The sequence below is a fragment of the Piliocolobus tephrosceles genome, chromosome 6, assembly GCF_002776525.5.
Source record: "Piliocolobus tephrosceles isolate RC106 chromosome 6, ASM277652v3, whole genome shotgun sequence".
Classification (NCBI taxonomy): domain Eukaryota; kingdom Metazoa; phylum Chordata; class Mammalia; order Primates; family Cercopithecidae; genus Piliocolobus; species Piliocolobus tephrosceles.
The window spans coordinates 152884555-152912188 of NC_045439.1; the positions used below are offsets into that span (position 1 = coordinate 152884555).

The 27634-nt window shown below is 37.0% G+C and overlaps 1 protein-coding gene and 1 pseudogene across 1 annotated transcript in view; both read left to right on the top strand.

The window, feature by feature from the left end:
• Window positions 1-27634, top strand: part of DPH6 (diphthamine biosynthesis 6) — a 344518-nt gene that overhangs the window by 243066 nt on the left and 73818 nt on the right. Inside the window, exon 9 of the mRNA XM_023230226.2 lies at window positions 14044-14093. Coding sequence (XP_023085994.1) covers window positions 14044-14058 — 15 coding nt within the window. The 3' untranslated portion in view covers window positions 14059-14093. The remainder of the gene's footprint in view (window positions 1-14043; window positions 14094-27634) is intronic.
• On the top strand, window positions 18563-20630 carry LOC111554586 (annotated as a pseudogene).

Genomic DNA, 27634 nt, shown 5'->3' on the forward strand with positions numbered 1-27634 from the left:
TGTAACAAACCTGCACGTTATGCACATGTACCCTAGAACTTAAAGTATAATAAAAAAATAAATAAATAAAAATTAAAAAAAAATATATATATATATATTTATATTTGATTTCATCTAGGAAAAGCTATTCCAAATACATTATACACAAACTTTTTGGTAATTAACTGAAAATAAAATGTCTTTTGTAGTACAGTTTTAAATGTGAAAATGATTCCTGGATCAGTTTCTGCAGTGGAAGACTTCCAGTAGTTCTTATGTGTTGCAGTCTTAGTTTAGGCTATGAAGCAAAGATAGTTGTTGTTTTTAGTTCTTGATTTCTATCTTAATTAAATAGTGGTCAAAGAATGTACTTCATATGATTTTAGTTTCTTTAAATTCATTGAGGCTTGCTTTATGGCTTAGCACACAACCAATTTTGGTAAATGATTTATATGCACTCTTAAAGAATATGTATTCTCTTATCATTGTGTGCACTGTTAGATATATGAAAATTTAGGAACATTTACTAAAAGTTTTCTTTAGATCTTCTATATCTTTGCTAATTTTTTCTTTATAAGTAACTGAGAGAGGCGGTTATATGGATTTGTTTTCTCCTTTAAGTTCTGTTAGTTTTTGCTTTATGTGAAAAGATATGTGAAATCAAATTTAGAATTATTTTCTTTTCCTGGTGGATTTTATTTTGCTACACGTTCTACTTCAATAATAAAATAACCATACCACCTTTCTTTTGGTTAATATTTCCATAGTATATCTTTTTCTACCTTTTTTATTTCTAACCTTTCTCCATGCTTATATTTAAGGAATATGCCTTTTAAGCAACATCTAGTTGTACTTTTAATCCAGTTTGAAAATATTTGGCTTTTAATTGGAGTGATTGCTTTTAATATACTTACTGATATATTTGTGTTTATACTTATCCTCTTATTTTCTGCATGTCTCTCCTGTTATATGCTCCTTTTTTTTCTTCTTTACAATATTTAAGTTAATTAGGCATTCTTCATTATTCTATTACCCCCTTTATTGGTTTATTAATTATACATTCATTTACTGTGTTTTACTGCATATGCTGAGGAATACAATATATTGCCTGGACTTATTACAGCCTAATATAACTTTTCAGATATTTACACTTCTTGGACAATGCTAGGTCTGTAAAGTATTTTAACTTTATTTATTACCATCCTTTGTGTTATTAATCATTTTAGTCCTACGTATGTTTTAGCTCCCAGAAGACATTATAATTACTGTTTTTTACAATCAATAACCATTTATATTCACCCACATTTTTATTCTTTCTGTCATAGTTCATTCCTTTCTGAATTTCTATGTATCCATTTGGAATTTTTTTTTTTTCCTTTTTTTTGTCCAGCGGAACTCATGTTAGTATATATTTTAGTGAGAATATACTGGTGAAAATTTTACATGCTGTTGTTAGTCTGGAAATGTCTTTATTTTGCCTTCTTGTTTGGGGAGTATTTTCCTTCCTTCCTTCCTTCCTTCCTTCCTTCCTTCCTTCCTTCCTTCTTTTCTCTTTCTTTTTCTCTCTCTTTCTTTCTTTCTTCCCTTCCTTTCTTTCTTTTTTTTCTTTCTTTCTCTCTTTCTTTCTTTTTCTTTCTTTCTTTCTTTCTTACTGCTTACTTTCTTTCTTTCTTTTTTCAGAGTCTGTCTCTGTCACCCAGGGTGGAGTGGTGCAGTGGCACAATCTCAGAACACTGCAACCTCCGCCTTCTAGGCTCAAGCGATCCTCCTGTCTCAGCCTCCCAAGTAGCTGAGACTACAGGCACACACCGCCATGCCTGGCTAATTTTTTGTATTTTTTGTAGAGATGGGGTTTCACCATGTTGCCCAGGCTTGTCTCAAACTCCTTGGTGCAAGCAATCTGCCTGCATCAGCCTTACAAAGAGCTGGGATTACAGAGTTGAGCCATTGTGCCCGGCCCTGGAGAGATTTTTGCTGGGTATAAAATTCTAGAAAGACAGTTCTCTTTTGGCATCTTGAAGATATATTTCCATTGTGTGTCTTTTATTATTTCCATTAAGAAGTTAACCATAATTCTTACTGCTATACCTTTGATGGTAATGTATAGTTTTGCCATTTATCTGTTTTCTGGTTTTTTTTCTTTGTCCTTTGTCTTTGGTTTTCATCAGTTTTGCTGTGCTATACCTAGATGTGGTTTTCTTTGCCCACATGTCTTTCACTTTGGAAATTCTTTGCCTTTATTACTTAAATTGTTCTGTCCTATTTTTTTCTCTTATGCTCCCTCTGGGACTCTAATTACATACAACTTTTTACCACGCCTATATAGCTATAATCTTCTCAGTACTTCCGTTCTTTTTATTCACCAAGTTTCAGCTTAAATACTTTCTGGCATTTCTTCTAAATCACTAAGCCTCTCTTCAGCTTCCAGTATGCTATTTAACCTACCTAATAAGTCCTTAGTTTCAGTGATTTCATTTTTTTAAGTTTCAGGTTGCTTTTCGGTTCTTTTTTATACATTCCAGCCAGCTCTCTGGAATCTATAAATTGTTCATCCTATCATCTATTTTTGACATATTAATCACAGGTCCTTTTTGAAACAATTTTTTCTTGATGCATAACAGATGTACATAGTTTTGGGGTACATGTCAATAATTTAATATATTCATATAATTTGTAAAGATCAAATCAGTATACTTGGAATATCTATCACCTTAACTTTTTTAAAAATTCTAGAAACATTTGAATTATTCTTTTCTAACTATTTTGAAATGTATAATAAATTATTGTAAACTGTAGCCATCCTAATGATTTATCAAATACTAGGTCTTATTTATTCTATTAAACCATATATTTGTATCTATTAATCAATTTATCTTCATATCTCCCTTCTCCCTACCCTTCCTGGCATCTGGTAACCACCAACCTACTCTCTATCTTCTCAAGATCAACTTTTTTAGTTCCCACATTGAGTATGAACATCCATTACTTGTCTTTCTGTGCTTGGCTTATTTCACTTAATGTAATGACTTCCAGTTCCATCCATGTTGCTGCAAATGACAGAATTTTGGCCTTTTTTGCAGCTGAATAATGTTTCATTGTGTATCTGTACCACATTTTCTTTATCCATTCATCTGTTCCTACACACTTAGGTTGATTCCGTATTTTGACTACTGTGAATAATGCTGCAATAAACATGGGAGTGCAGATATCTCTTTAATATATTGATTTCCTTTATTTTGGATACATACCCAGTAGTGGAATTACTGGATCATATGGTAGTTCTATTTTTAGTTTTTTGAGAAACCTCTATACTGTTCTCCATAGTTTCTCTGCTAATTTACATTCCCACTAACAGTGTATGAGGGTTCCCCTTTTCCACATCCTCACCAGCATCTGCTACTGCCTGTCTTTTTGACATAAACCATTTGGACTGGGGAGAGATAATATGTCATTGTTGCAAAGTATTTGAAGTTGCTGACTCTGAATTTTAAACCATTATAACTATGCTCAAACACATCTTTATTAATCAAAATAGGAACCATTACAATCAACACATTTTTGCCAATAAGAAATGTTTGTTTATTCCTATAGTGTAAAAATTTGTGCTTTAGGATTCAACAAACTCTTGGAAAGCATTTTCTGCATTCTGCTGGTTGTAGAAGCATTTTCCCTGCAAAAAGTTGTCAAGATGCTTAAAGAAGTGGGATTTGGTTTGTGAGAGGTCAGGTGAATACGGCGGATGAGGCAAAACTTTGTAGCCCAATTTGTTCAACTTTTGAAGTGTTGGTTGTGCGACATGTAGTCAGGCGTTGTCGTGAAGAACTGGGCCCTTTCTGTTGACCAATGCCGGCTGCGGGCGTTGCAGTTTTTGGTTCATCTCATCAATTTGCTGAGCATACGTCTCAGATATAATTTCGCCAGGATTCAGAAAGCTGTAATGGATCAGACCAGCAGCAGACCACCAAACAATGACCGTGACCTTTTTTTGGTGCAAGTTTGGCTGTAGAAAGTGCTTTGGAGCTTCTTCTCGGTCCAACCACTGAGCTGATTATCACCAGTTGTGGTATGAAATCCACTTTTTGTCGCATGTCACAATCTCATCAAGAAATGGTTCATTGCTGTTGCATAGAATAAGAGAAGATGACGCTTCAATACCATGATTTTTTTTACTTTTGCTAAGCTCATAAGGCACCCACTTATCTAGCTTTTTCACCTTTCCAATTTGATTCAAATACCAAATGACCATAGAATAGTTGACATTGAGTTCTTTGGCAACTTCTCGTGTAGTTGTTAAAAGATCAGCTTCAATGATTGCTCTCAGTTGGTTGTTGTCAACTTCCGACAGCTGGCCACTGTGCTCCTCATCTTCAAGGCTCTTACCTCCTTTGTGAAACTTCTCAAACCACCAGTGTTTGTTAGCAGTTCCCAGACCAAATGCATTGTTGATGTTGCCAGTTGTCTCCGTTGCTTTACCACCCATTTTGAAGTCAAATAAGAAAATCGCTCGAATTTGCTTTTTGTCTAACATCATTTCCAACATCATTTCCAAGCCTAAAATAAACATAAAATAAATACCAAGTAATAAGTCATTAGCAAAAAAAGAGTAATATGCATTAAAATGATGTATGACATAACCACATTTATTTAAAAATGTATTCCAATATCAAATGGCAAATTTCAACAATGCTAAAACCACAATTACTTTTGCACCAACTTACATTTCTCTGATTACTGATATTGAGCATTTTTTCATATATTTGTTGACCATTTGTGTGTCTTCTTTTGAGAAATGTCTATTCAGAGCTCTTGACCATTTTTTTAATTTGATTTTTTTGTTTGTTTGTTTGTTTTTTGCTATTGAGTTGTTTGAGCTCCTTATATATTCTGGCTATTAATCCCTTGTATGATGCAAGATTGCAATATTTTCTCCAATTCTGTGGGTTGCATCTTCACTCTGTTGATCTGTTGATCGTTTTCTTTGCTGTGCAGAAGCTTTTTAGCTTGACATGATCCCATTGGTCCATTTTTGCTTTGGTGGCTGGTGCTTTTGATGCCTTACACAAAATAAATATTTGCCTAGACAAATGCCCTGGAGTCATTCTCCAATGTTTTCTTCTGGTAGTTTCATAGTTTCAGGTCTTAGATTTAAGTCTTAAGTCAATTTTGATTCACTTTTTGTGTATGAATAGCCCTGTACACACACAACATGATTTTCTTTTTAGAAAAATCTAAAGATGACACCAAAAAAAAAATGTTAGAACTGATAAATGAATGCAATAATTACAGGATACAAAAGTCAGTAGTGTTTATATACACCAACAACAAACAATCTGAGAAGTAAATCAAGGAAACAATCTCATTTGCAATAGCTACGAATAATACATAATACCTAGGAATCAATTTAACCAAAGAACTGAAAGATCTGTGCAATAAAAAGTATAAAACACTGATGAAAGAAATTGAAGAGAAGACAAAAAGAAAAGATATTCCATGCTCTTGGATTGGAAGAATTAATATTGTTAAAATGACAGTACTCCCCAAAGCAATTTACAGATTCATTGTAGTCCCTATCCAAATACCAAGGGCGTTCTTCACAGAAATAGAAAAAAAAAATCCTGAAATGTATATAAAACCATGAAAGACTCCAAATGGCCGAAGCAATCCTGAGCCAAAAGAACAAAGCTGGAGACATTACACTACCTGATTTAAAAAAAAAAAAAATTAAACTGAGTCTCACTCTGTAGCCCATACTGGAATGCGGTGGTGCGATCTCACCTCACTGCAGCCTCCACCTCCTGGGTTCAAGTCATTCTCCTGCCTCAGCCTTCCAAGTAGCTGGGATTACAGGCACCTGCCACCACACCCAGATAATTTTTTTTTTTTTTTTTTTTTTTGTATTTTTAGTAGAGATGGAGTTTCACCATGTTGGCCAAGCTGATCTCAAACTCCTGACCTCAAGTGATCCACCGGCCTCAGCCTCCCAAAGTGCTGGGATTACAGGTGTGAGCCATTGCACCCAGCCTGACTTCAAAATTTACTACAAAGCTGTAATAACCAAATCTACATGGTACTGGTATAAAAACAAACACATAGACCAATAGAATAAGCTAGAGAACCCAGATATGAATCCATACACTTAAAGCCAACTTGTCTTTGACAAAGGCACCAGGAGCATACAATGAGGAAAGGACAATCTCTGCAATGAATGATGCTGGGAAAACCAGATAACTATACGCAAAAGAAGGAAATACACTTCTTTTTAATTTTAGCAAATAATTTCAATAAATGAGTCACCTGTGGATCTGGGTTTTTTCCCCTCCTGTCCTGTTTTGTGTCATGTCTGTTATTCCTTTCTTTATTAATGCTAAATATTGTATTTGTTAAACTATAGTGATTCTGGATAATGTTACTTCTCTCCATGAATCTGTTTGGCTGATAGAGTGTTGGCAGATTATCTTAATTCTGGGACTCAGTTACAGATTTTGGAATGCTTGGCCTGCCTCTTGTTTATCTCTGCTTTTCCAGTACGTGGACACCTGAATTCCAGTTGGGATCCTGGGATTTTTAACCAGGATCCCTCTCCCTCGGAAGTTTCTGAAATCTAGTTTTTGTCTCCATAGGACTGTGAGACTGTGTAAAAACCTTGCTCAGTCCTTCACTGGCTTTCTGCCTACCTTCTTATACTCTTCTGTAATTCAATAATTGTACAAATCATTCAGCAAATAATTTCTTATTCCTCAGCTCATTTATCTTTTGGAAATGCATGCTTTATTGTTTGTACTAGATTTTATAAAATAATTGCATGTGTCATAAAATATATGCTTTTAAAATATAGTAGCTTTCCTTATCTCAGCATTTAAAAAAAGATGAAACTTCTTCATATAGTCTGTTTTCCCTGGTACCCAAGTAAAGTTTGTTTGTTTTTCCTGTTCCATTTTTTTTTTTTTTTTTTTTTTCATTTTCCTAACCAGGCTTCAGACTCTGTATCATTAAAGTAGTTATTCGTGTTTGGATAGTCATAAGATTATAAAACTTAGCGTTGGAAGGAACCTAAGACATCATCTTCTGTTGGCTAACCTCCCACACAGTGCAGAAATGTTTTCTGCAGCATCCTTGGCATATGCTCATCCGGTCTCAATTTGGATATCTTCAGCAAAGGAGCTCATCATTTCCTGAAACAATCCATTCTGTTGGACAACTCTATTTTAAAAATCCTTATGTTGAGCTAAAATATGCCTCTTTGTAACTTATACTCATTTAATCATTGTTTCAAGTTTTCCTTCTGGAATAAGTCAAAACAAGAGAACATTTCAGATAACTGTACTTAAAGCAGATCTTAATGCCATTCTCGTCTCTCTCGCTCTCTGTGTGTATGTCTTTTTTTTTCTTTCTTGCCCCAAAGCATTGAACATAAATTTCTAAACTTGGATTAATAGTCATAAGGAGGGCATATATTTGGTAATAATTTTTAAATTAGCTTTATTGTAGACAAATTCGTCAGATATTTGAAGACAGAATTTTTTTTGTAATTGTCTTGAATTGTATTTTTCTAAAGAAAAAAGAGTAAGACTGCCATTTATTTTCAAAGATGATATGGTATAACCACTTGTGGGGATGTAGAGGAAAAAAAGCAGTCTTCAGTTGCCAAGATATTATTGAAATCTGAGGGTGTGCATTTTTGTTTTCAGTGCTTGTAAATTGCCTTTAAAACCTGTTGTTTTTAAATTAATAATTACCATAATCATATGGCACGTAATGTTTATTGAGTACTATGTGTAATTCATGTGTCTTACCTCTCCTTTTAGACTGAATTCTCTGCTCAATAATAATTCTCCCATCTCTTTTAGCATAATTTATGATATAGTTTTTTTGTTTTTTTGTTGTTATTCTTGTTGTTGTTGTTTTTGAGACAGCGTTTCACTCTTGTTGCCCAGGCTGGAGTGCAGTGGCGCCATCTCGGCTCACTGCAACCTCTGCCTCCTGGGTTCAAGTGATTCTCCTGCCTCAGCCTCCCGAGTAGCTGAGATTAGAGGCATGTGCCACCGTGCCTGGCTAATTTTTTTTTTTTTTTTTTTGTATTTTTAGTAGAGACAGGATTTCTCCATGTTGGTCAGGCTGGTCTCAAACTCCCGACCTCAGGTGATCCACCTGCCTCGACCTCCCAAAGTGCTGGGATTACAGGCGTGAGCCACCACACCTGGCCAATTTATGATCTAAACAGAACAGTGAGCATTAAAGAAGGTACTATTAGTAATCAGAAGGTAGTATTAGTAGTAGTCATTCCTTTTAAAGCTGAACTTCAGGTTATTCTATCAGCTAGTACTATTACACAGAAATTTATATATACGTGACATAGTGTTTTGAGTAGCTCTAAAAGGCATTCATATAAGGTTATTATGTCCTGTCCTGTTTATGATTTAAGCTTCCACCAACATCCTAACCCCTTCTTCACATTCATAATTGCAATGTAGTTTTGTAGGCAAAAATTGCTACTTTTTTTGTAACATGTCAAAAGTGAAAAAAGATCCTCTTTTCTTTCCCCACTGTTCCTCAGCTAAAATGAGAGAAGCCATGGGGTATGCAAGGCGGGACTGCCTACCCTAGAACAGTCCCTTATTGGCCCTTTTTAAGATGTGCAAAAAGGTGGAGTTTGAAGGGTTAAAACTATTGTGAGTATAACCCTTAAATTTCCAGAGCCTGGTTAGAGGACAGCATGGGGAACGCCTAGTGCTTCAATTATTTTGTGAAAATGCCATTTTTGTGAAATGAATCCCGGTGTCCCTAAAGAATATCCATTCTCGTTCCACATGGTGTTCTCAATCTGAGCTCTATAGTTAAGTGGTGCCGATGCATGAGTTTCACTCTGATTTAATAGGTCTGGAATGGGTTCTGGGTTTCCAAGTGATTCAAATGTTCACCTAAGTTTGAGTCACTGCTCTAAAACTGCTGTGACACAGGGGGGAAAAAAAAGAAAAAAGAAAAAAAAAGTTTTCTTCTAGGCCCAAACTTTGTGATTTCAAGAGCTGGCATAAGAAAAGTGCTAGTGACAGCCAAAAAGTGCACACAGGAGGATCCCACTGATGATAGATATTCACATTTCAAGATCAACACATCACTCTGAAACATCTGATTAATTCTAAAGATAACTTTCAGAAATGTGCCAGTCGGTTAAAAGTGGAAGGGATTTTATTTTCGCCAAAAAATATGTCTTTTTAACCTCAACCTGAGAGGAATCACTTTTAAGATCTGCCGTTCAGAAAATAAGCAACTTAATGAATTAGTTCCATTTTGCAACTTTTCATACTCTAGAAGTTTCATCAAAGAAATGATTGGCAAACTTTGCGGAAAATTGGTTCATCTCACTTTCTTTTGTTAGTAGAGGAGAAAAACAGTATGAAATGCTTGTTTCCCTCTGTGCCTTTTTGCTCTTTAAAATGGGTTTAAGGCAGTTACTATGAATTCTGTCTCTAAGAAGGCAAGTTTCACACAACTAATTTTCATTAGGAGTGATATGAGATAATTATCCTACAAACATGCCTCCTCTTTTTATGCTGTCTTTTCTAATTTATGCATTGCCACAATCAGTCATTCCACTTGTGCTAATTCTGGGATGGGTTGAGGAAAATATTTTTTCACTTGAATATTAAATATTCTTTTTCTTAGTGACCTACTTCATCATGTCCTTAACTCTATTTTCTTTTCCTGATACCATTTTCTTTTCTGAGAAAATTATGTCTAAAAACGGTAACTGCCAAATTATGTTTGACCCATTGGTTAGGCATTTCTGATTCTAGCTGCTAGAATGGAATGAATCTTATAGGAGCCAGCAGCTTAGTTCTCACACCAGACACTGGTCCAAAACACTGCCATAAGGCTGCACCATAATCAGACTTCAGTTGTGAGAGTTCTTAGTTTCCTTACGCTCCTCCCTCTGTGAAGTATATTTAGCTGAGCGTGTGCATATGACTTCAGTTCATAAAAAGTTTACAAGTGCAGCTGGAATGCTTAGCATTTGATTGTTACATAAATAAGCATTTGAGAACATATGTAAACTTGACAGTGTTAGTACCAGATGTTCCAGTAACACAATAATGTACTTTGAATGTCCGTTCTCACTCTCAGCTTGTTTATTTTGGCAGTACTTCTTTATCTGCTAACTTTCAGATAAGCATATATTTGTTCTCTCCATAGCGTTGATTCTCTTATTGTTACATTCAAATTACATTTATTATATTTAGTGTGTAGAAGTACAAATAATAGAAGCACTAAGACCTAAAATCATTTTTACATATGTCTCCTTAAAATACAAACTGTCTCAGCTCCTAAATGTTTATAGCATATAAAGAAGAAAGAATCTTCTCTGGATATAGGTATAATCTCATTTCAGTAGGAATTTTCTTTCCAATTGTGGGTTATCCAAGTACTTTTTTTTTCTTTTTGGCCATCAGGAACTTAAATTAAGAGATTTCTGTTACTGTAAAAATTCCCCTGCCTTCCTCAGGTCTTCCCCACCCCTCACCATATCTGGCAATTATTTTGTTTTGCTTGTTTTGGGAGGGTTACTTTATTTTATTTTTGGTTGGAAATAAAAATTGTATACATTTATGAGATACAATGTGCTATTTTGCTATACATTTACATTGTGGAATGATTAAATCAAGCCAATTAACGTATCCATCACCTCACATGCTTTTTTGTGGTAAATCATAGAAGCTTTTGACATTCTAAAGGTTTTATTTATTTATTTGTTTGTTTGTTTATTTATTTATGTAGTGTCAGGATCATAGCTGACTGCAGCCTCAACCTCATGGGTTCAGGTGATTTTCCCTCCTCACCCTCCTGAGTAGCAGGAATTACAGGTGCACACCACCACATCCAGCTAATTTTTATATTTTTTGTAGAGATGAGGTTTCACCATGTTGCCCAGGCTGGTCTTGAACTCCTGGCCTCAAGCAATCCTCCCACCTCAGCCTCCCAAAGTGCCGGGATTACAGGTGTGAGCCACCATGCCTGGCCAGAAGTTTTTATTTCCTCACAGGTTCATTCAGGTTCATTGTGTAGTTATTTCAGATGTGTGGAAAAGTAGCATGAATAAGAATAATACTAGAATGTTCACATATCTATATATTTTGTACCGTCATTCACCTGTTGCTGACATTTGCTCCATCTGCATTACCAGATAACTGTGCTTATTCATTCTCTTTTATCTCTCTGAATATATATGTGTGTTTGTGTTTGTATATATGCATATATATACACATACATAAGATATGCATATATATGTATACATATGCACAGCACATTTTTCTGAACCTTTTGAAAAGTAGTAGCATGCCCCTTTACTCCTATATAATTCAATACCTGTTTCCTAAAAATAAAAATATTGTCTTATAAGAAGTAAAGTTAAAATTGATGCATTTTTCTAATCCTTCATCTGTATTCCAATTGTGTTAATCCAATGATATCCTTTATACCGTTGTTTTTTCTCAGGAAAAAGAGTCAGGACTGTTTTTAGGACTCAACCTAGGATCAGGTATTACATTTAGACTCTTCAGTCACCTTTAATCTGGAGCGTTTCTATAAAGCTTTGTTTTGCTTTTATAGCATTCAAATTTTTGAAAACTGTAACTCCATTTTTAATAACAGAGAAGTCTTTGTTTTGGTTTTACATGCTGTTTCTTCGTGGGTAGACTGAGGTTACATGTTCTGTGCTGAATACAGAGTGAGAGATGATGTGCTCTTCTCAGGGGGCCACATCAGGAGGCACGCTATATCCATCTGCCCTCAATGGAGATGTTCATTTTGATGACCCAGTCAGAGTAGTGCCCAACTTCTCTACTGTGTGGTTATCAATTTTTCTCTTGCCACTAATAAATCTGTAGGGAAACAATTTAATGTAAATATACTAGATTACAGTTTTTTAAATGATTTGAACTAAACATTTTTATGACTGTACTGTGCGCAGTCTTACTATAAAAGCCCTAAAGTTGCCCAGACACCCCTATCTGCTTTTCTTTATCCCTGAAATGTTCTTTTTCCTCTCAGCCACCTCACTCTGAAACCGCCTTTGTTCTTAAGGGCCACGTGACAACATCCACCCAGTCTTTTTGCTTCCTGACTTTTCTCAGTCTGAGCCTGACTTCTGGAATCAGGCTGAACATGTTGGGTGTGTTCACTGCAGGGAGCTCTGCTGAGGTAATTACAGGTTCTGGAAACCATAGTGACCTGAACTTTACTGAGGGAGGTAACCTATTTGGAGATAAAGTCCAAATATGGTCAAGCATGAAAGCAAAAGTTTGAAGCCAGAAAGTCAGTTCTTAGCCTCAGAATGGGAGGTTATGTAAGGCCCCAAAAGGGCAATCAATCATGAAATTCAAAGCCAAAATCAACAGGTTGAGAGACATGGTACAATTTGCGTTAAGGCAAGAGGCTTAGAATTAATGTCCTGAGGTTGATAGAGGTCTGTCTTTATGTGAAAACAGCTCTGCAGCAAAGACACAAGCCTGATAGCCTAACAGAACCTGACTCTGCCCTGCTTTGGCTTTGAATGATAGAACACCATGACTCAATAAGGAGCATGACCTCAGAGAGGGTAGAGCAGGCTCCCAATAAAAGTAAGCATAGTAAGGATGCATGGTGCAGTTCTAGAAAGAAAAGAGCCAATTGAGTTCATCACTTGAATTATTTCCCTTGGTGGGAAATGTATTTTATTTCTATGTAATATTATAAAAAATATTTTAGAAACACACTGTATTATGAACTTCAAGCTCACCTCCAAAGATACAGGAGAACAAAAAAAAAACATGCACGAAGTTAGTAAAAGTGATATAATTAGCATTCTTATAGAATGAGCTGTAGATTTACTGGAGTCTTACTAAAGGGAAAAATACCAGAGCACCAGACTAGCACATCAATCATTTGAGATTGTCTGACAGTCTTGAAGAGGATATCCTGGCTGCAGAACACACACTGCTGTCTTAAGGCTAGGGGCCCAGGTCAGAGCATAGTCAGAACAAAAGATGAGCCGTTTTGAAAGGAACCAGCTGGCTTAAGGTGATCCAGAGTGCACAGATGTGAAAACCTTAGTGTTCCAGCAATACAATTACCCAAAACAAGAATAACAGAATAACCACTACAAAATTATAAAACTCGATTTAGCTTGTTGACCCTTGAGGTCTGAGTATTTATGTCATGCTAAGTTTTTACTACAATGTAATTTTATTTTGTGTCTTCTGGTTGGTGGCTATAAAAAAAACAGAATTTCTTATAAAAGTTGAAAACTAAATTGTAACTGATCTTTGTTAGAAATGTGTATAGAATTCTGTCTATGTGAGATCTGAACGATCTTTTGTGCTTTTTAAATGGTCTAAGCACAATAACCAATACTTTATAATTTCCTGGATAATTATCTCAAACTTCCTCAAACTTAATACAGGTGGTTTTGTGGCAAGTCAAGAGATGGTAGATCTCAAGTCAATTATGAACTTCCTAAAGTGGTAATTGAATGTAAAACAGAATAATCTAAAACTGAAAACCAAAGTGGTTTGAATCACAGGAATAATCAGGAACTAAAAACATATGAGATTTGGAAAATGTTAATTTTGTTGTTACACAGTGTCTGTGGGTATGTGGTTAAAGTCATGAAAAATAGCTCAATATTCTTTAAGATCTTAGTCATTGTTTTCCATTGAATGATGTTGAACATTTCGTGAGTGTAAGGGGTGTTATTAATAATTATTTGGAGGCAAAACACACCCAAGGAAAGAGTTACTGTGTGCCCTTTAAAGATATTTAAAATGAACCATCATCTATAGTAGAACTAACAGCATACTACCTGACTTGAGACAACAAGTTTACTTACTCCACAGACATTATCAAACACTTCAAACCTTTATAGATATCTCAGTAGTGTTAATGAGTACAGGAGTTGGTTATGTAAAAATTCCATGTTGTATTCACCAGACGGTACGAGGACATTTCCCCATTTGCTCTCATATGAAGATGTGAAAACAATAATATTAAAAGTGTCCCTCTGTGACTAGTTGTCTTTATTTTCAATTCTAGGACAGAACAGCATAAAATAAGCAGAATTACAAATTTGATTATCGAACTCTGTAAGTATATCACGTTCGTTTGTTATTTGTATTCAGAGAATGTGAGGGTGAGACTATGTAATTTAGCTGCGGCTTGCTGGGTTTTTTGTTTTTTTTAACCATCAAAATAGCTTCATAGAGATGAGCTTTGAAGAATGGTTTAAACATTCTGTTTTTTTCTTTCTTCTCAGGTTAGTGTCACTTCAAAAATAAAAATAAAAATAGGCACTCTTACTGGAACATCAGGAGTAATGCTGGGTATAAACAGGATTAGAATATACTTAACTGTGGTAATCCTTCCCGACACACATAGAGATGAATTGATAACCGGATTTGGCATTTCAAATATTTTTTACCCAAGGCAAAGGCTTTAGGGTGTTTTCTCGGAATTAGAGAGTTTAGAGATGAAAAAGGTGCCATTTATTATTTTCTCTTTCTGTCAGCTTAGGACTTCTCTTTGCAATCATGTTTATAATACTGGGCCTGTCTGTTCTTAAATGTTTCACCTGTTGAAGGATGTTCCATCAGAGGATGTGCTAAAATCTTAGATTGTGTGTACCAGAGGTTCTGACCGAATAATATTCTGATAAAATCAAGTAAGGTAATGTATTGGAAAGGAAGTTGGGCTTAGAATCAGCAGTAGTGAGTTCTAGTCAGCAATCTGTAATATAATTTATACATGATCTTGAGCAAATCACTTAGTGTCTCTCAATTTTCTGTTTCCTCATGTGAGATGTGAAAGGTTTGGGCTAGCCTATGTGATTCAATTTGTTAGATAATCAGATAAATATATCATTTAATCAGATTAACCATATCAGTGTATCAGTTCAGCCAAAATATTTGTCATTTATATAAGAAAGACTATAATAAATCAGAAAACTAGATTTTTATATCTGAGAACCTCAATTTTTGTTTTCTTAACATTAGTACTACTTTGCCAAGTAATGGCAACTTAAAAGATCTTTCTCTCAAACCTGACAGTATTATACCATTTTTGCTACAATATTATTTTCAGGAATATAATCACAGCTTACCTATTACCAGGGCCTTAGAGCATAAACAAAAAAAAAAAATGATTAACTTTTACAATCCTACTTTATCCTAGGACTCAACAAAGAAAATTAGTATGCTTCTTTTAAAAAAGGGAAAAAAAAGATGACTCATATTCCCATTCCTCCAAAATATAGAATATTCAAATGAAGAGTAAATAGACACTAACCTCTCCTCCTTTCTTTTTTTTGTAACTTCAGAGCTCACTGATTTGAATAATTTTCTCTTCAAAACTGGTAGAATATTTTACTTCATCATCAGGTTATTTTTGATTGCAAAGCTGCAACCTGAACAGTATACTTATATTGAAAAATGCATAGGATTTGGAGTCAGGAAATCTAGCTTCAAGAATCTGTTCTGTTACCTCCTATATATATAATTTGAGTAATTTCTTTAACACCTTTGAATCTTGGTTTATTATTATTATTAGAAAGTATTATTAAGTTCAAATATTAAAGATGGAAGCAAGGAAGAGGAATGGAACTAATACGTGCCACAGCATCATGATGGAAAAGTCAGGGAGTGCTTTATTTTCTAACTCCAGTGTAATGTTGTACTTTCTAACTGTTGTATAAGAGACAACACACCGCCACATTATCAACTGTGTAAGAGAAGGAAACTCAACCTTTTGGGGTTCTTCAAGAACAAGGAAGAGTTGCCCCAATATGGGGAAACTCTAGTTTTTCTTTACCACTTCCTTTCCGCACCATTTCTCCAAATTTTATTTTTTAATATATAAACCATTGTAAGTATATAGCTTACAAGTGTAATCAATATGGTTCCACACAAATCTGCAAACTGATTTATATATCAGAAGACTCTATTCAAGTCTGAATCCCAGTGAATATTTAGCTGAAATGCCATGAGAAAAAAAAAAAAGAAAAATCATCTTCATTTTGAATTTGAGATAATTACTTTCAAAAATCACTGCAGCCCCAATCCAAGAAGGGGCCACAAGGTTTAATTGTGGGTGTGCTATTTACAGATTAATTAGGACATTTAACTTCATTTTTTACACCACAGAATTAATCCCATAAAAATTAGTGATCTCGAAGGAGTCAGTTGTCAACTCTGACAGGATCTCTTTGCCATAATCTATTAAAATGCTGCTTTTATCTTGTCTTGCCTGTGTCATATTTTATGGATTTTTTCATAAACACTCCCTATACTTCATAAATGTCTCAATTTTCTAGTCTATTAACATTACTTCAAAAGCAATTGATAAAAGAGTAGGGCATGCATGAAATAATACACCAATAATGTGAAGTGCTGGAGGCAAGAACAGTGGGTAGGATCTGCACAGCTTGTGAGCTGAAACAATGAAAGGATGTTTTATCTACTACAATAAAGAAACAAATGATCATTTTTGATAGTAGAAAAAAGATTGCTAGTAATTGGGCAGATGAAAAATGGGTTATACAGAAAATACAGCATAGTTTGAAAATGATAACTGAAATGAGAAAATAAATGTCCCCAAGTATATATTTACATTAGTGGAAACCTTTTCCCTTTTGTTACCAAAGATTTGATATTCAGTTTGATTTGTCTTAGTTCTGGATATGATAGTCTTATTCTATATATAAATATTTCCTTTGTATGCATATATTTGTACCAAACCTATATATGTATTTTATGTGCTGACTACAATAAATGTTGGAATTTGTTTTTTTAATCTTTTTAATTATTATTATTATTATTTTGAGATGGAGTCTTGCTCTGCTGCCCAGGCTAGCGTGCAGTGGCACTATCTCAGCTCAGTGCAAACTCCGCCTCCCAGGTTATCCTGCCTCAACCTCCCAAGTAACTGGGAATACAGGCGCATACCACCACACCCAGCTAATGTTTTATATTTTTGGTAGAGTTAGGGTTTCACCATGTTAGCCAGGCTGGTCTCAAACTCCTGACCTCAAGTGCTCCACCCATCTTGGCCTCCCAAAGTTCTGGGATTACAGGCATTAGCCACCATGCCTGGCCTAATTTTTTTATTTTAGTTTTTGAAGTTAATTTTTCTTTTGATGTATAGATGATATGTCTATAGCATCCTCTTTAGATTTCTTAAGCCCTAATATAAGACCTAATATAATGAAATAAGAATCTTTATTTGGATTTGTACCACAAATTTAATTGAATAAACTGACTTTTCAAAACTTATTTGGTAATCATGTATTTAAATCAACTAAATGAAAAGCAAAGAGGAGAAAAGTTACTAAGCAAGTTGCAGAATTCCTGATTTTTCTTTCGTTTTATTCTTCATATTTTGCCACCTGACTTAGCTAAATGAAGCCAGATATTGTCTGAGCTTTCATTCTTAAGGCATCATGTTATAAACAGAGTGACCTTAGACCTCAGTATGTCTGCACAGTCCTGGTGTTATCCTGTAATTATAATAGCTCCTTCTGTCACTCATAAGTGTCCTGGCTTGGATAACAAAGTCATGTTTACCTATTAAAATATGTGATCAAATGAATATTAGAAGAAATGTTTGAGTAATACATACAGTTTTTAATTTCTCTAAACCTACATAGTACTATCTAAAATAATTGTGATTTAGTGTTGAGAAAGGTCTTTGGTTCTTGATTCATGTAATTCCTTTTTTAAACTTGGAAATGAGACCATTTTCTTGTTACTCAGATGAAGAAATAATCTCAAATAACTGGATTGTGATCATTCAATTCTAATACTTGAAAAGAAGATGATTTTTCTCATGCCTTGATAGATGGTGATAGAATACATTGCTGAATTGTCCTAGTGGCACTCTATAAAACAGGTAATGTAGTGGAGTAAAGTACAGGACTCAGCATAATGATGATGCCATGTGTGCCTGTAAGTTTACAGGGGCACAGAAGATCATGATCAAGGGGGATTCTTTAGTTCTCAAATGTTGCAAAGAATATTTGAAACTCCCAGTCCTTGGTACATAACTTACGGAAACAGTCAACAAAAGTATGTGGGAAATATGCAGACTTACCATATGGGGTGAAAGATAATACCCAACATAATAGTTTATTAACTTGACTTAATTCCCACTTCTCTCCCATTTGTCTTTTCCCATGTCAGGAAATAGCATAAAAATTCGCCCAGTTGCTCAAGCCAAAAACCTAGACATGTTTCATGTTCTCTTTTGTCCATTACATCGGTAAACAAATGCTGCCACTTTAGTCCCAGAACCATTCAGAATCTACCTGCTGCTTTTCATCTCCGTTCTTACAATCATAACCCAAGCTACTTTCATTCTTCTCTATGGTTTTACAATTGCCGTGTTACGTGCTCTGCCTGCTTCTACCCTGGCTGCCTCCTCCATGATTTATTCTCAGTGTAGCACTCAAAATGATCTTTTAAGAATGTAAATCTGATTACACAATTCAATAGCTTCCATTACATTTAAAACAAAACCCAAGCTTCTCACTGTGGCCTGTGAGTACTACATGATTATACCCTTGTCTGCCCCATCTCCTACCATTTTTTCATTTTTCACTGTGCTCCATCTCCCATTTTTGTTCATTCAGCATGCCAAGCTTGTTCTCGTTTGCTGTTGTCCCTGCATGGGTGGCCTAGGACAAATGATTTTCTTCCCAAATATTTGTGAAATCCATTCACTTCTCACCACTTCTGTGGTCCTAGTACAAGCTCCCGTCGTCACTCACCCAAACTGCCCTAGCAACTTCCTAACTGGTGTCTGCATGCTAAATCGGCTATCCAGCCAGAGTGATATTTTGGTAAGTGCATGTTTGATTGTGTTGAGCCCTAGAGCTATATTCTAGGAGCTGAACATACTGCCCTGGCCTGATAGAGTTTATATTTTATTGAAGAAGCAGATGCCAAGCACACACAAAAAAGAACAATTTCAGATTCTGCTAAATACTATGAAGAAAATAAGTCGAGACTCAGTGATAGAGAATAATGGAGGCGAGATCCATTTTTAGATTAGGGAGTCAGGGAAGTCAGCCGTATCTATGTGAAGAGCTGGGGAGAGGCAGGAAGGAGTTAGGATTGGGGAAACACAGTGAGTGAGAAGAACACGTTAGAGACGGGGCGCGCTCTCCTGGCAGCCCGCGCTCCCTGACCCCGCGCCGCCGAGCGCCCCGCGGACTCAGCGGTGGGTGGCGCCGCCTTGGGCTCCTGCCCCGGCTCCAGGCTCCACGCTGCCACCACTTCGGCCCATGGGCAGAGTCGGCAGGCGGGCAGGCATTAATCTGAAGAAAAGATGTCCCTATACGATGACCGGGGAGAGGAAACCAGTGACTCAAAAACAGAAGGCAGGTCCAAAAAACCCAAACTTCTGCAGTCAGCTTCAGGTGAAGAAGGCAGCTCTCACTCAAAGGCCAAAGGACGAAACAAAGTACAGTTCTTGCCCCAGTCATTGACCTAAAACGAGGTGGCTCCTCAGATGACCGGCAAATTGTGGACACACCACCGCATGTACCAGCTGCGCTGAAGGATCTTGTTCCCACTGGATTTTCTGCAGGGGAAGTTCTGATTCCCTTAGCTGACGAATATGATCCCATGTTTCCCAACGATTGTGAGAAAGTAGTGAAACGCCAGAGAGGAATGACAAAGACAGCGGGAGCTGGAAAGACAAAAGGAAATAGAAGAAAGAGAAAAAAGGCATAAACACAGACACGATGCAAGTGAGTTTTCAAGGAGATCAGATCCAGATTGTGATGAGGATGAAGATTAGGAGCGAGAGAGGAGGAAAACAATTATGGGCGGAGCTGCCATTGCCCCACCCACTTCTCTGGTAGAAAAAGAGTTACCCCGAGATTTTCCTTATGAAGAGGGCTCAAGACCTCGATCACAGTCTTCCAAAACTGCCAGTCCTCCCCCAGTGTACGAGGAACAAGGCAGACCGAGATCTCCAACCCGGCCCAGCACAACTCCTTCCTCGCTAACTTGGAGGGGCACGGTGGCACACAAGAGCATGCAGAAGTACGGCTTCCGGGAGGGCCGGGGTCTGGGGAAGCACGAGCAGGGGCTGAGCACCACCCTGTCGGTGGAGAAGACCAGCAAGCTGGGTGGCAAGATCATCGTGAGTGACGCCACAGAGAAAGATGCATCCAAGAAGTCAGATTCAAATCTCTGACTGCAATACTTAAGTGTCCTTCTAAAGTGGCCCTACTAAGGAACATGGTTGGTGCAGGAAAGGGGGATGAAGACTTGGAAGTTGAAACCAGGGAAGACTGTGAAAAATATGGCAAAGTTGGGAAAAGTGTGTTGTTTGAAATTCTGGTGCCCTTGATGATGAAGCAGTACGGATATTTTTAGAATTTGAGAGAGTTAAATCAGCAATTCAAGCAGTTATTGACTCGAATGGGAGGTATTTGGGTGGATGGGTGGCAAATGCATGTTTCTACAGTTTGGAAAAATTCAGGGTCTTGGATTTGGCAGAACAAGTTTGATTTTAAGAACTAGAACACAAGTCATCTCCGGTGATCCTTAAATGAACTACAAGCTGAGAAAAGAAGGAAAAAGGTCACAGCTTCCATGGCTGTTGCATACTGAGACTCTTGGAGGGACTTCTAAGATATATGTTGATTGATCCCTTTTTTATTTTGTGGTTTTTTTAATATAGTATAAAAATCTGTTTAAAAACCAAACAAAAAGAAAATGTTAGAGATAAGGTTGGAGAGATGGGAGGCAGTAATAAGAGATAAAGATGGCCGGGCGCGGTGGCTCAAGCCTGTAATCCCAGCACTTTGGGAGGCCGAGACGGGCGGATCACGAGGTCAGGAGATCGAGACCATCCTGGCTAACACGGTGAAACCCCGTCTCTACTAAAAAATACAAAAACTAGCCGGGCGAGGTGGCGGGCGCCTGTAGTCCCAGCTACTCGGGAGGCTGAGGCAGGAGAATGGCGTAAACCCGGGAGGCGGAGCTTGCAGTGAGCTGAGATCTGGCCACTGCACTCCAGCCTGGGCGACAGAGTGAGACTCCGTCTCAAAAAAAAAAAAAAAAAAAAAAAAAAAAGAATAGTGGATTTGGCACATAATCTGGAGGCAGAACTAACAGGTTGCTGATGATTGGTGATGGAAAGGTAGAAATTAAGGATGAAACCTAGGTTTTTGCCTTGACCACCAAATAAATGGTAGTCTTATAAACTGAGATGGAGAAAAGTAGGGAAGGAGCAAGTTTGTTAGTGGAGAGAAATCAAGTTTTTTTGACGGGGGTGGCTGGAGCAGGTTAAATTGACTGTATCTAGTAGACCACCAAGTGGCTGTATCGAGCAGGTAGAAGATTGTGAATCTAGAACTCAAGGTCAGGACTGTAGATATAAAATGGAAAAATCACAGCATATAGATAGAGATTAAAGTCTAGGAACCGAATAAAGTCACCTATAGAGAAAAGATAGAGAAGTGAAGAGGAGAGAGATCAAGTCCTATAGCACTTTTAATAAGATCAGGCAATCTCCTTACCAAAAATATGTGGTCTCTCAGAAGAAGAAATGAGAGACTGGGCCGGGGGCAGGGGGGGGAATAAAGAATTAAGTCATGGGACAAATGCTGCTCTGAATACAATAAGAAAAAGACAGGAACTAGCCTCAGGATTTGTCAAAATGAAAATTGTTGAGAACTTGGACATGACCGGATTCAACAGATTGGTGGAGATAAAAACCTAATAGGTTTAAAAAAAAACTGAGGAAGGGAAAAGAGTGGATATAGATTTCACTCTCAAGGAACTTTGCTATAAAGAGGAACAGAAAAAAGGCAATTGACAGAGAAAATTGAGGGCAAGGGGCTAAAAAAAATTGGTTTCAAGTTTAGAGTCATTATAGCATATTTTTTATGTTAATGGGTATAACCCATGAAAAAGGATAAAACTGAAGACACAGGACAGTGAAATCATAGTTTCAGTATCTAAATCTTTGCATTGGCAAGATGGGTTGGAACTTGAAGTGGAGTGATTAGTCCTAGATCGGAGCAGGGATAATTCTATTGTGATCCTAGGGAAGGTGCAGCATATGGGCTCATCAGGCTGTAGACTTGGTATTGGGAAGGTGGAATAAGAAGCCAGGCCAACAGGTTAGAGAATATGAGATAAAAAATGGTTGTCAGGGGAAAGAGAAAGTTAAAATACCAGGAAAATATAGTAAGATTGGGCAGTATTAAATGCCTGCTTGAAATTTATCATCATAAATGTAATGTGAAATCTGTCTCCAGTTATGTGTTTTTTTCTAGTGGCACAAAGTAGCTGGAGAGTTTGGTGTAACTTTTGGGATTTTGACAAGAAAATACAACGGAGTAGCAAGGAGCAAAGGAATATGGGTATGATTAAAGTGATAGAGCCTGGAGTCTGAGCCAGATAAAGAAGGATGTGAGCATATTGGGAGTGAGAGTGGTATAGTAAAAAGTGGTAGGGTCAATAAATTGGAGGTCTGAATGAGATATAAAAATTTTAGAGGAAGGGAGCTAGAATAAGTAGGCTTTAAAATTAGAAGATGGTAGTTAGCAAATCTGCACTTAAAAATCAGAATTTTAGAAGTAATGTGGTTATTGGTGATGACAAGGCCAACCAGTGTTTCGGAAGCTTTTTAAAATGAACGTAGTAAGTAATATAATGTTCAAGGCAAGTCAGTTTGCACAATACGTGCATGATATGTAATTGAAGAAATTATGAAACAATATTTACCTGACTTCATTCAATCAACTCTGATATTTAAAAATCTATTCTATGTTACTTAAAATGAAAAATACTGGTTATAACTCATTAAATTGATTGTTATGATTACTAATGGATCAGACTTTGCATTCTGAAAACAGCTCTAGTGACCATGGAATGAGTGACTGGTGTGGGGTGGAGGAAAGGATTGTTGGTATTATAGAATTCAGACACCTGAGAGTCCATAGTGTCAGATGGAGTATCTGCCTAGATGTGGAAGCCATCAGGGATGATGACAGGAGTAATGGCGTGGAGGAAGACAATGAAAGTGGTGGTGTAGTCTGGTAGTGGTCTGTGCTTCTAAGAGACTGGAGATTTTAAAGAGCTAGAGAAGACACATTACCTCCAGGTCCTAGAATGGTGGGAAAGAAAAAGCAACTTTCATTTTGAAGTACTCAGGAAAAGATGCAGACTTAGAGTCCTGTCTTCACTGTGAGCAAAAAGGTGAAGAAAAAGTCAACAGAAAGAATTGTGGACTTGGGAAGATTTTGTTACTGAGAGATTCTGATTTCCATAGGGTCCAGGGAAAGGCTTTGGGAGGTCAGAGATGGGTTGGAGATGGGTTTAATGAAAACGACTTGGGAGACTTGGACTGAAATTAAATGTGGGCCTGGTCAGTTTTGATGGTAACACAAGGAAAAGTGGGTAGTGGCCCATATTAGCCTTGTTCACAGGCTTGGTTTCTTAGCTAGTTTGTAGAGGTGAGGTGGTGGTGTGTTAGTTAAGGAAGAGCAGCCTCCCTGGGAGCAAGATAGTTGCAGCAACTGCCCTTCAACTCTGAATAGCCAACATGGCACTAGGAGGGAGGATTGGGACTGTGAGGGAAGGCCGCTGAGCCCCGTGAACTCACCATGCAACAGGACCTTTGCACATATCTCATCGTGTTCCTGGTAACTAACTAGCTGTTTGTCTTCTCTTTGATTTCTGTACAAGTCTCATAGCTTTAGGAAAACCTTCCCTGACTCCAATGGCCTCCCTGATCCAGTTCTTATGGCACTTTGCACCTCATCTTTATTCTCATATGTCACAGCTGCAGTTTTATATCTATCTGTGGGATTGTTTTATTAAGTTTGACTCCTTTGCTAGACTAGGCTCTGTGCAAAAGGGACTATACCTGTTTTTGTTCACTATTGTATCTCAAGCACACTATATAATGTATAGTAAGTACACACAAAGATAAATTTAATGAATTAATGAAATCAGAGTTAGCAGACGTTGAAGACAAAAAAAACGGCAAAGGAAACTAAAGAGAACCAACAGGAGGTACTATTGAAGTTGAAGTTGCAAGGAACATTTCTTGTTGCAACTAGTAAGGTCTACAGCTCAATCCTCATGGACATGACCCAACTGATCTTGAAAGGACGATGCTACGAACCTACTGTCTGAAAGCAAAGAACTATTTAAAGACTATATTAATGGCAACAGTAATCACCAGAGGGATATGAGATGGAAATTTAGGGGAACAACAAGTCTAAGGCAGCTTCAAAGGCAACTCCTTCAAGAATCTTGTCCTAACTAAGGAAAGAATTGTTATAGTTGAAGGACTGAGGGAGTAGGATAGATCCAGGAGACAAGGGGTGCATTTGGGTTGGGTAAGGAGTAGGAGGAGAGGGGGACAGGAGTGACATTACAGCATTTTCAAAGCAGGGAAACAACTGGCTATATATATATGGAGGCAATTCAGGAGCTAGGGCATTTTGAGGAGCGCAGCGTGCCAAAGACAGTTCACTGAGAAAGGGCTGAGTTAGTCAGAGTTGGAGCAAACAACTGGACTGGCTGAGATGTGAAGCTCTCTCCCTACTGAGTAGGACTTAGAGCCTAGAGGTTGGAATGCCAATGGTTTTATGGTTACTGTGCCCCTTATGCTAACAAGTGTCACCCAAGATAAGTAAGACAATGATACAGAGTTAGCTAATCTTGGACAAAAGTTCTAACAAAGTTGGAGAATCACCACTAGGAAGATTTCATTCTGTTTCCATTTTAATTCTGCACCAGTCAAGGACGTCATTACACTCCTTTCACATCTACCACCTCTTTGCGTTTACAGTGCATCCTCTTCCTTTGTCTTGTTAAGACCTGCATTTCAGAAGCAATTTTTCCCCCTTGCCAGATCATCATTCAATATCAGAATAGGACACCCCTGAGCAATCACTGAGTTTCATCTTTCCGTCACAAAGGAATTCAGTGACTCACCCCTTGCAACTACACTAACTCTTTCAGGCCAAGAGGGCACTGGTCAGCGTTTTGGAGGAAGTAATTTGCTAAATGGTGCCCTTGTGGCCAGAAGGACTCAACACACATAAAAGGAGAAACCACAGACTCCACTTCTCCTGCTCAGAGTGTTGGAAATAATTAGGATTAATTATGTGTTTTTGTGTGGAAGTGATGATATGAATTTCAATGGCATACAGGAAAAGGAGATAACCTATTTTTTAAAGAAAATAGTTCCGGTTTAGGTCCATTATAGCTGCACAATGTCATTGTGAGATATGAGAAAGAGATAACTAAATTATTCATGTTATAATTTTATTTGTGCTCTATTCCTTATTTTTCCTGGAAAATGTCCCTATTTGTTATTAAAACTAGCATGTTTTATAAAGAGATTTATGTTAATTACACAGAAAGCTGCCTTAGTCAGAATAGCAAATTCTATAGTGAATTTCAGAGTTTTTAAAATGTGTGATCTCTATGCTGTAGAATATTTCTTGCTAATGGTTCATGCCATCTATATATCTAGTGATCTTTGAACCTTATGTTCATTATTATGGTTATAGCTGTACCCAAATGGCAGCATATTATTAAAATATGAGATAATGATTGAATAAACTAGATATAATTATGCTTGTAAAGGAAAACAGACCATCTAGGAGTAAGTTTTTAGAAGGCAAAATAATACCTTTAAAATGTTATACTCAAAATAAACATTATTACGACAGATGAGAAATCCCAGATTTTCAGGCAAAGGGCAAGAAACTGAACTGAGTTTCAAAAGCCATCTCAAAGAAGTGGCTCACTTTAAAAAGAAAAAAAAGGACATTTTTCTAAAAAGTAGCAAGTTTCCCAGCATTTCTTTTCTAAAAATATGCATTTTCTGTTATTCAAATGAATAAATATAAAATTTTTTTCATTTTGGCGCTTTCTAAAGTCCTGATCCTACCAATAGGTAAAATCATCACTAACTTTGCAGTATTGACTTTTAGCTCTATAGGCCTACTTCCGTGTCATGAAGGCCAGCAGCTTGAAAAAAATAATGAAGACTTATCCCAGTCACCAGTTAAACAGATTCTGTTATCATATTAGTCCTGAACATTTAGCAGGGGAAATAATATCAAATATTCTCATATCAAGGTACAGAAATATCAGTCTCATGGCAGACCCAGACTTGGAGGGCTAATGTTAAGCTAGATATCTTGCAGACTAACCAAGAGTAGATCACTGATCTACTGAACCTCTCTTTAGAAGGAAGATATATTTATTAGTGGTTAGGACCAGGTAGACAATTTACATTTGTGGTATGTGGTTAATGTAATAATAACTTAATAACACTATCAGGTGTCTGGAGCGTGTTTGCTTTGGGTACAACTAAAAAGGGTACATTTTTAGCATGGTAATTTTTTTCCTAAATTCTTTTCATCAAAAAAATTATTTATGAGAACGCTTTTAGAGATTACATGAACATTTAGATATTTGTAGTAATAATTTTTTTATGCTACTTCTCCTTTTAGGGCTCAGTTTTGTTTTTTTTTTTTTTTTTTTGAGACAGGGTCTCGCTCTGCCCCCAGGCTGGAGTGCAGTGGCTGGATCTCAGCTCACTGCAAGCTCCGCCTCCCGGATTCATGCCATTCTCCTGCCTCAGCCTCCTGAGTAGCTGGACTACAGGCGCCCGCCACCTCGCCCGGCTAATTTTTTTGTATTTTTAGTAGAGACGGGGTTTCACGGTGTTAGCCAGGATGGTTTCGATCTCCTGACCTCGTGATTCTTCGCCCGTCTCGGCCTCCCAAAGTGCTGGGATTACAGGCTTGAGCCACCGCGCCCGGCAGGGCTCAGTTTTGAAAACTCTCCTGAGAAAGGAGGAAAAAGCATTTATATGAGGAAGCGAGAAGACTGAAAATGAATTAAGTGTTAGAGGAGTGGAGTGGCAGTGACTAAGGTCAGAAAAAAGCTAAGTGAGCAAAGAGAACTGAACAAAATAGCAAAAGAAGAGAGCAGTGGTGTATGAAATAGGAAATAAAGCAGTGAGGACTATCTCAGAAGAGAAGAAAAATAAGACCCAGAAAAAACATGTATATATCTCAAGAAGGTACCTACCTCACAGTATAATTTCTGTTAATTTCTATCCACATACCCTTCTACATATCTGTCTAGTCATTCATAGGCAGACAAGGCTGAACTACCACCTTAAGCCTAAAATATCACATCATCTTTTGTAGCTGAGATGCTGGAAATAAATTCTGAAAAATTGGGAGGAGGTGAGAACATTGAGATTTTATAAGAAAATTTAAGCCATTTTTCTTCTAACTTAATTTTTGTCTTCGTAAGAATATCTTATCCAAATGAGCATAAAATATGAAAGAAGAGCCAAAAAGTAACAAATAACAGGCCTCCATAAAGACAAGAGTGTGATGCTGTGGAGTTTTGTCATAACATAAAAATCTGTAGAAGGTGAGGATGTTTGTCACTTTTGGTTTATGTGATGCTTTTTTTTGTCAGCATGTATAATCCCAAGTAATTTATTATAATAGATATTTAGAAGATAAAGTAAATAATTTAACCTATCCCATTCTCACGTAGTTTCTAAGGATTCCCAACCCAAGTCAAATGTGTCTAAAAGAAACAATATCCACCGTGTAAGTTACTTA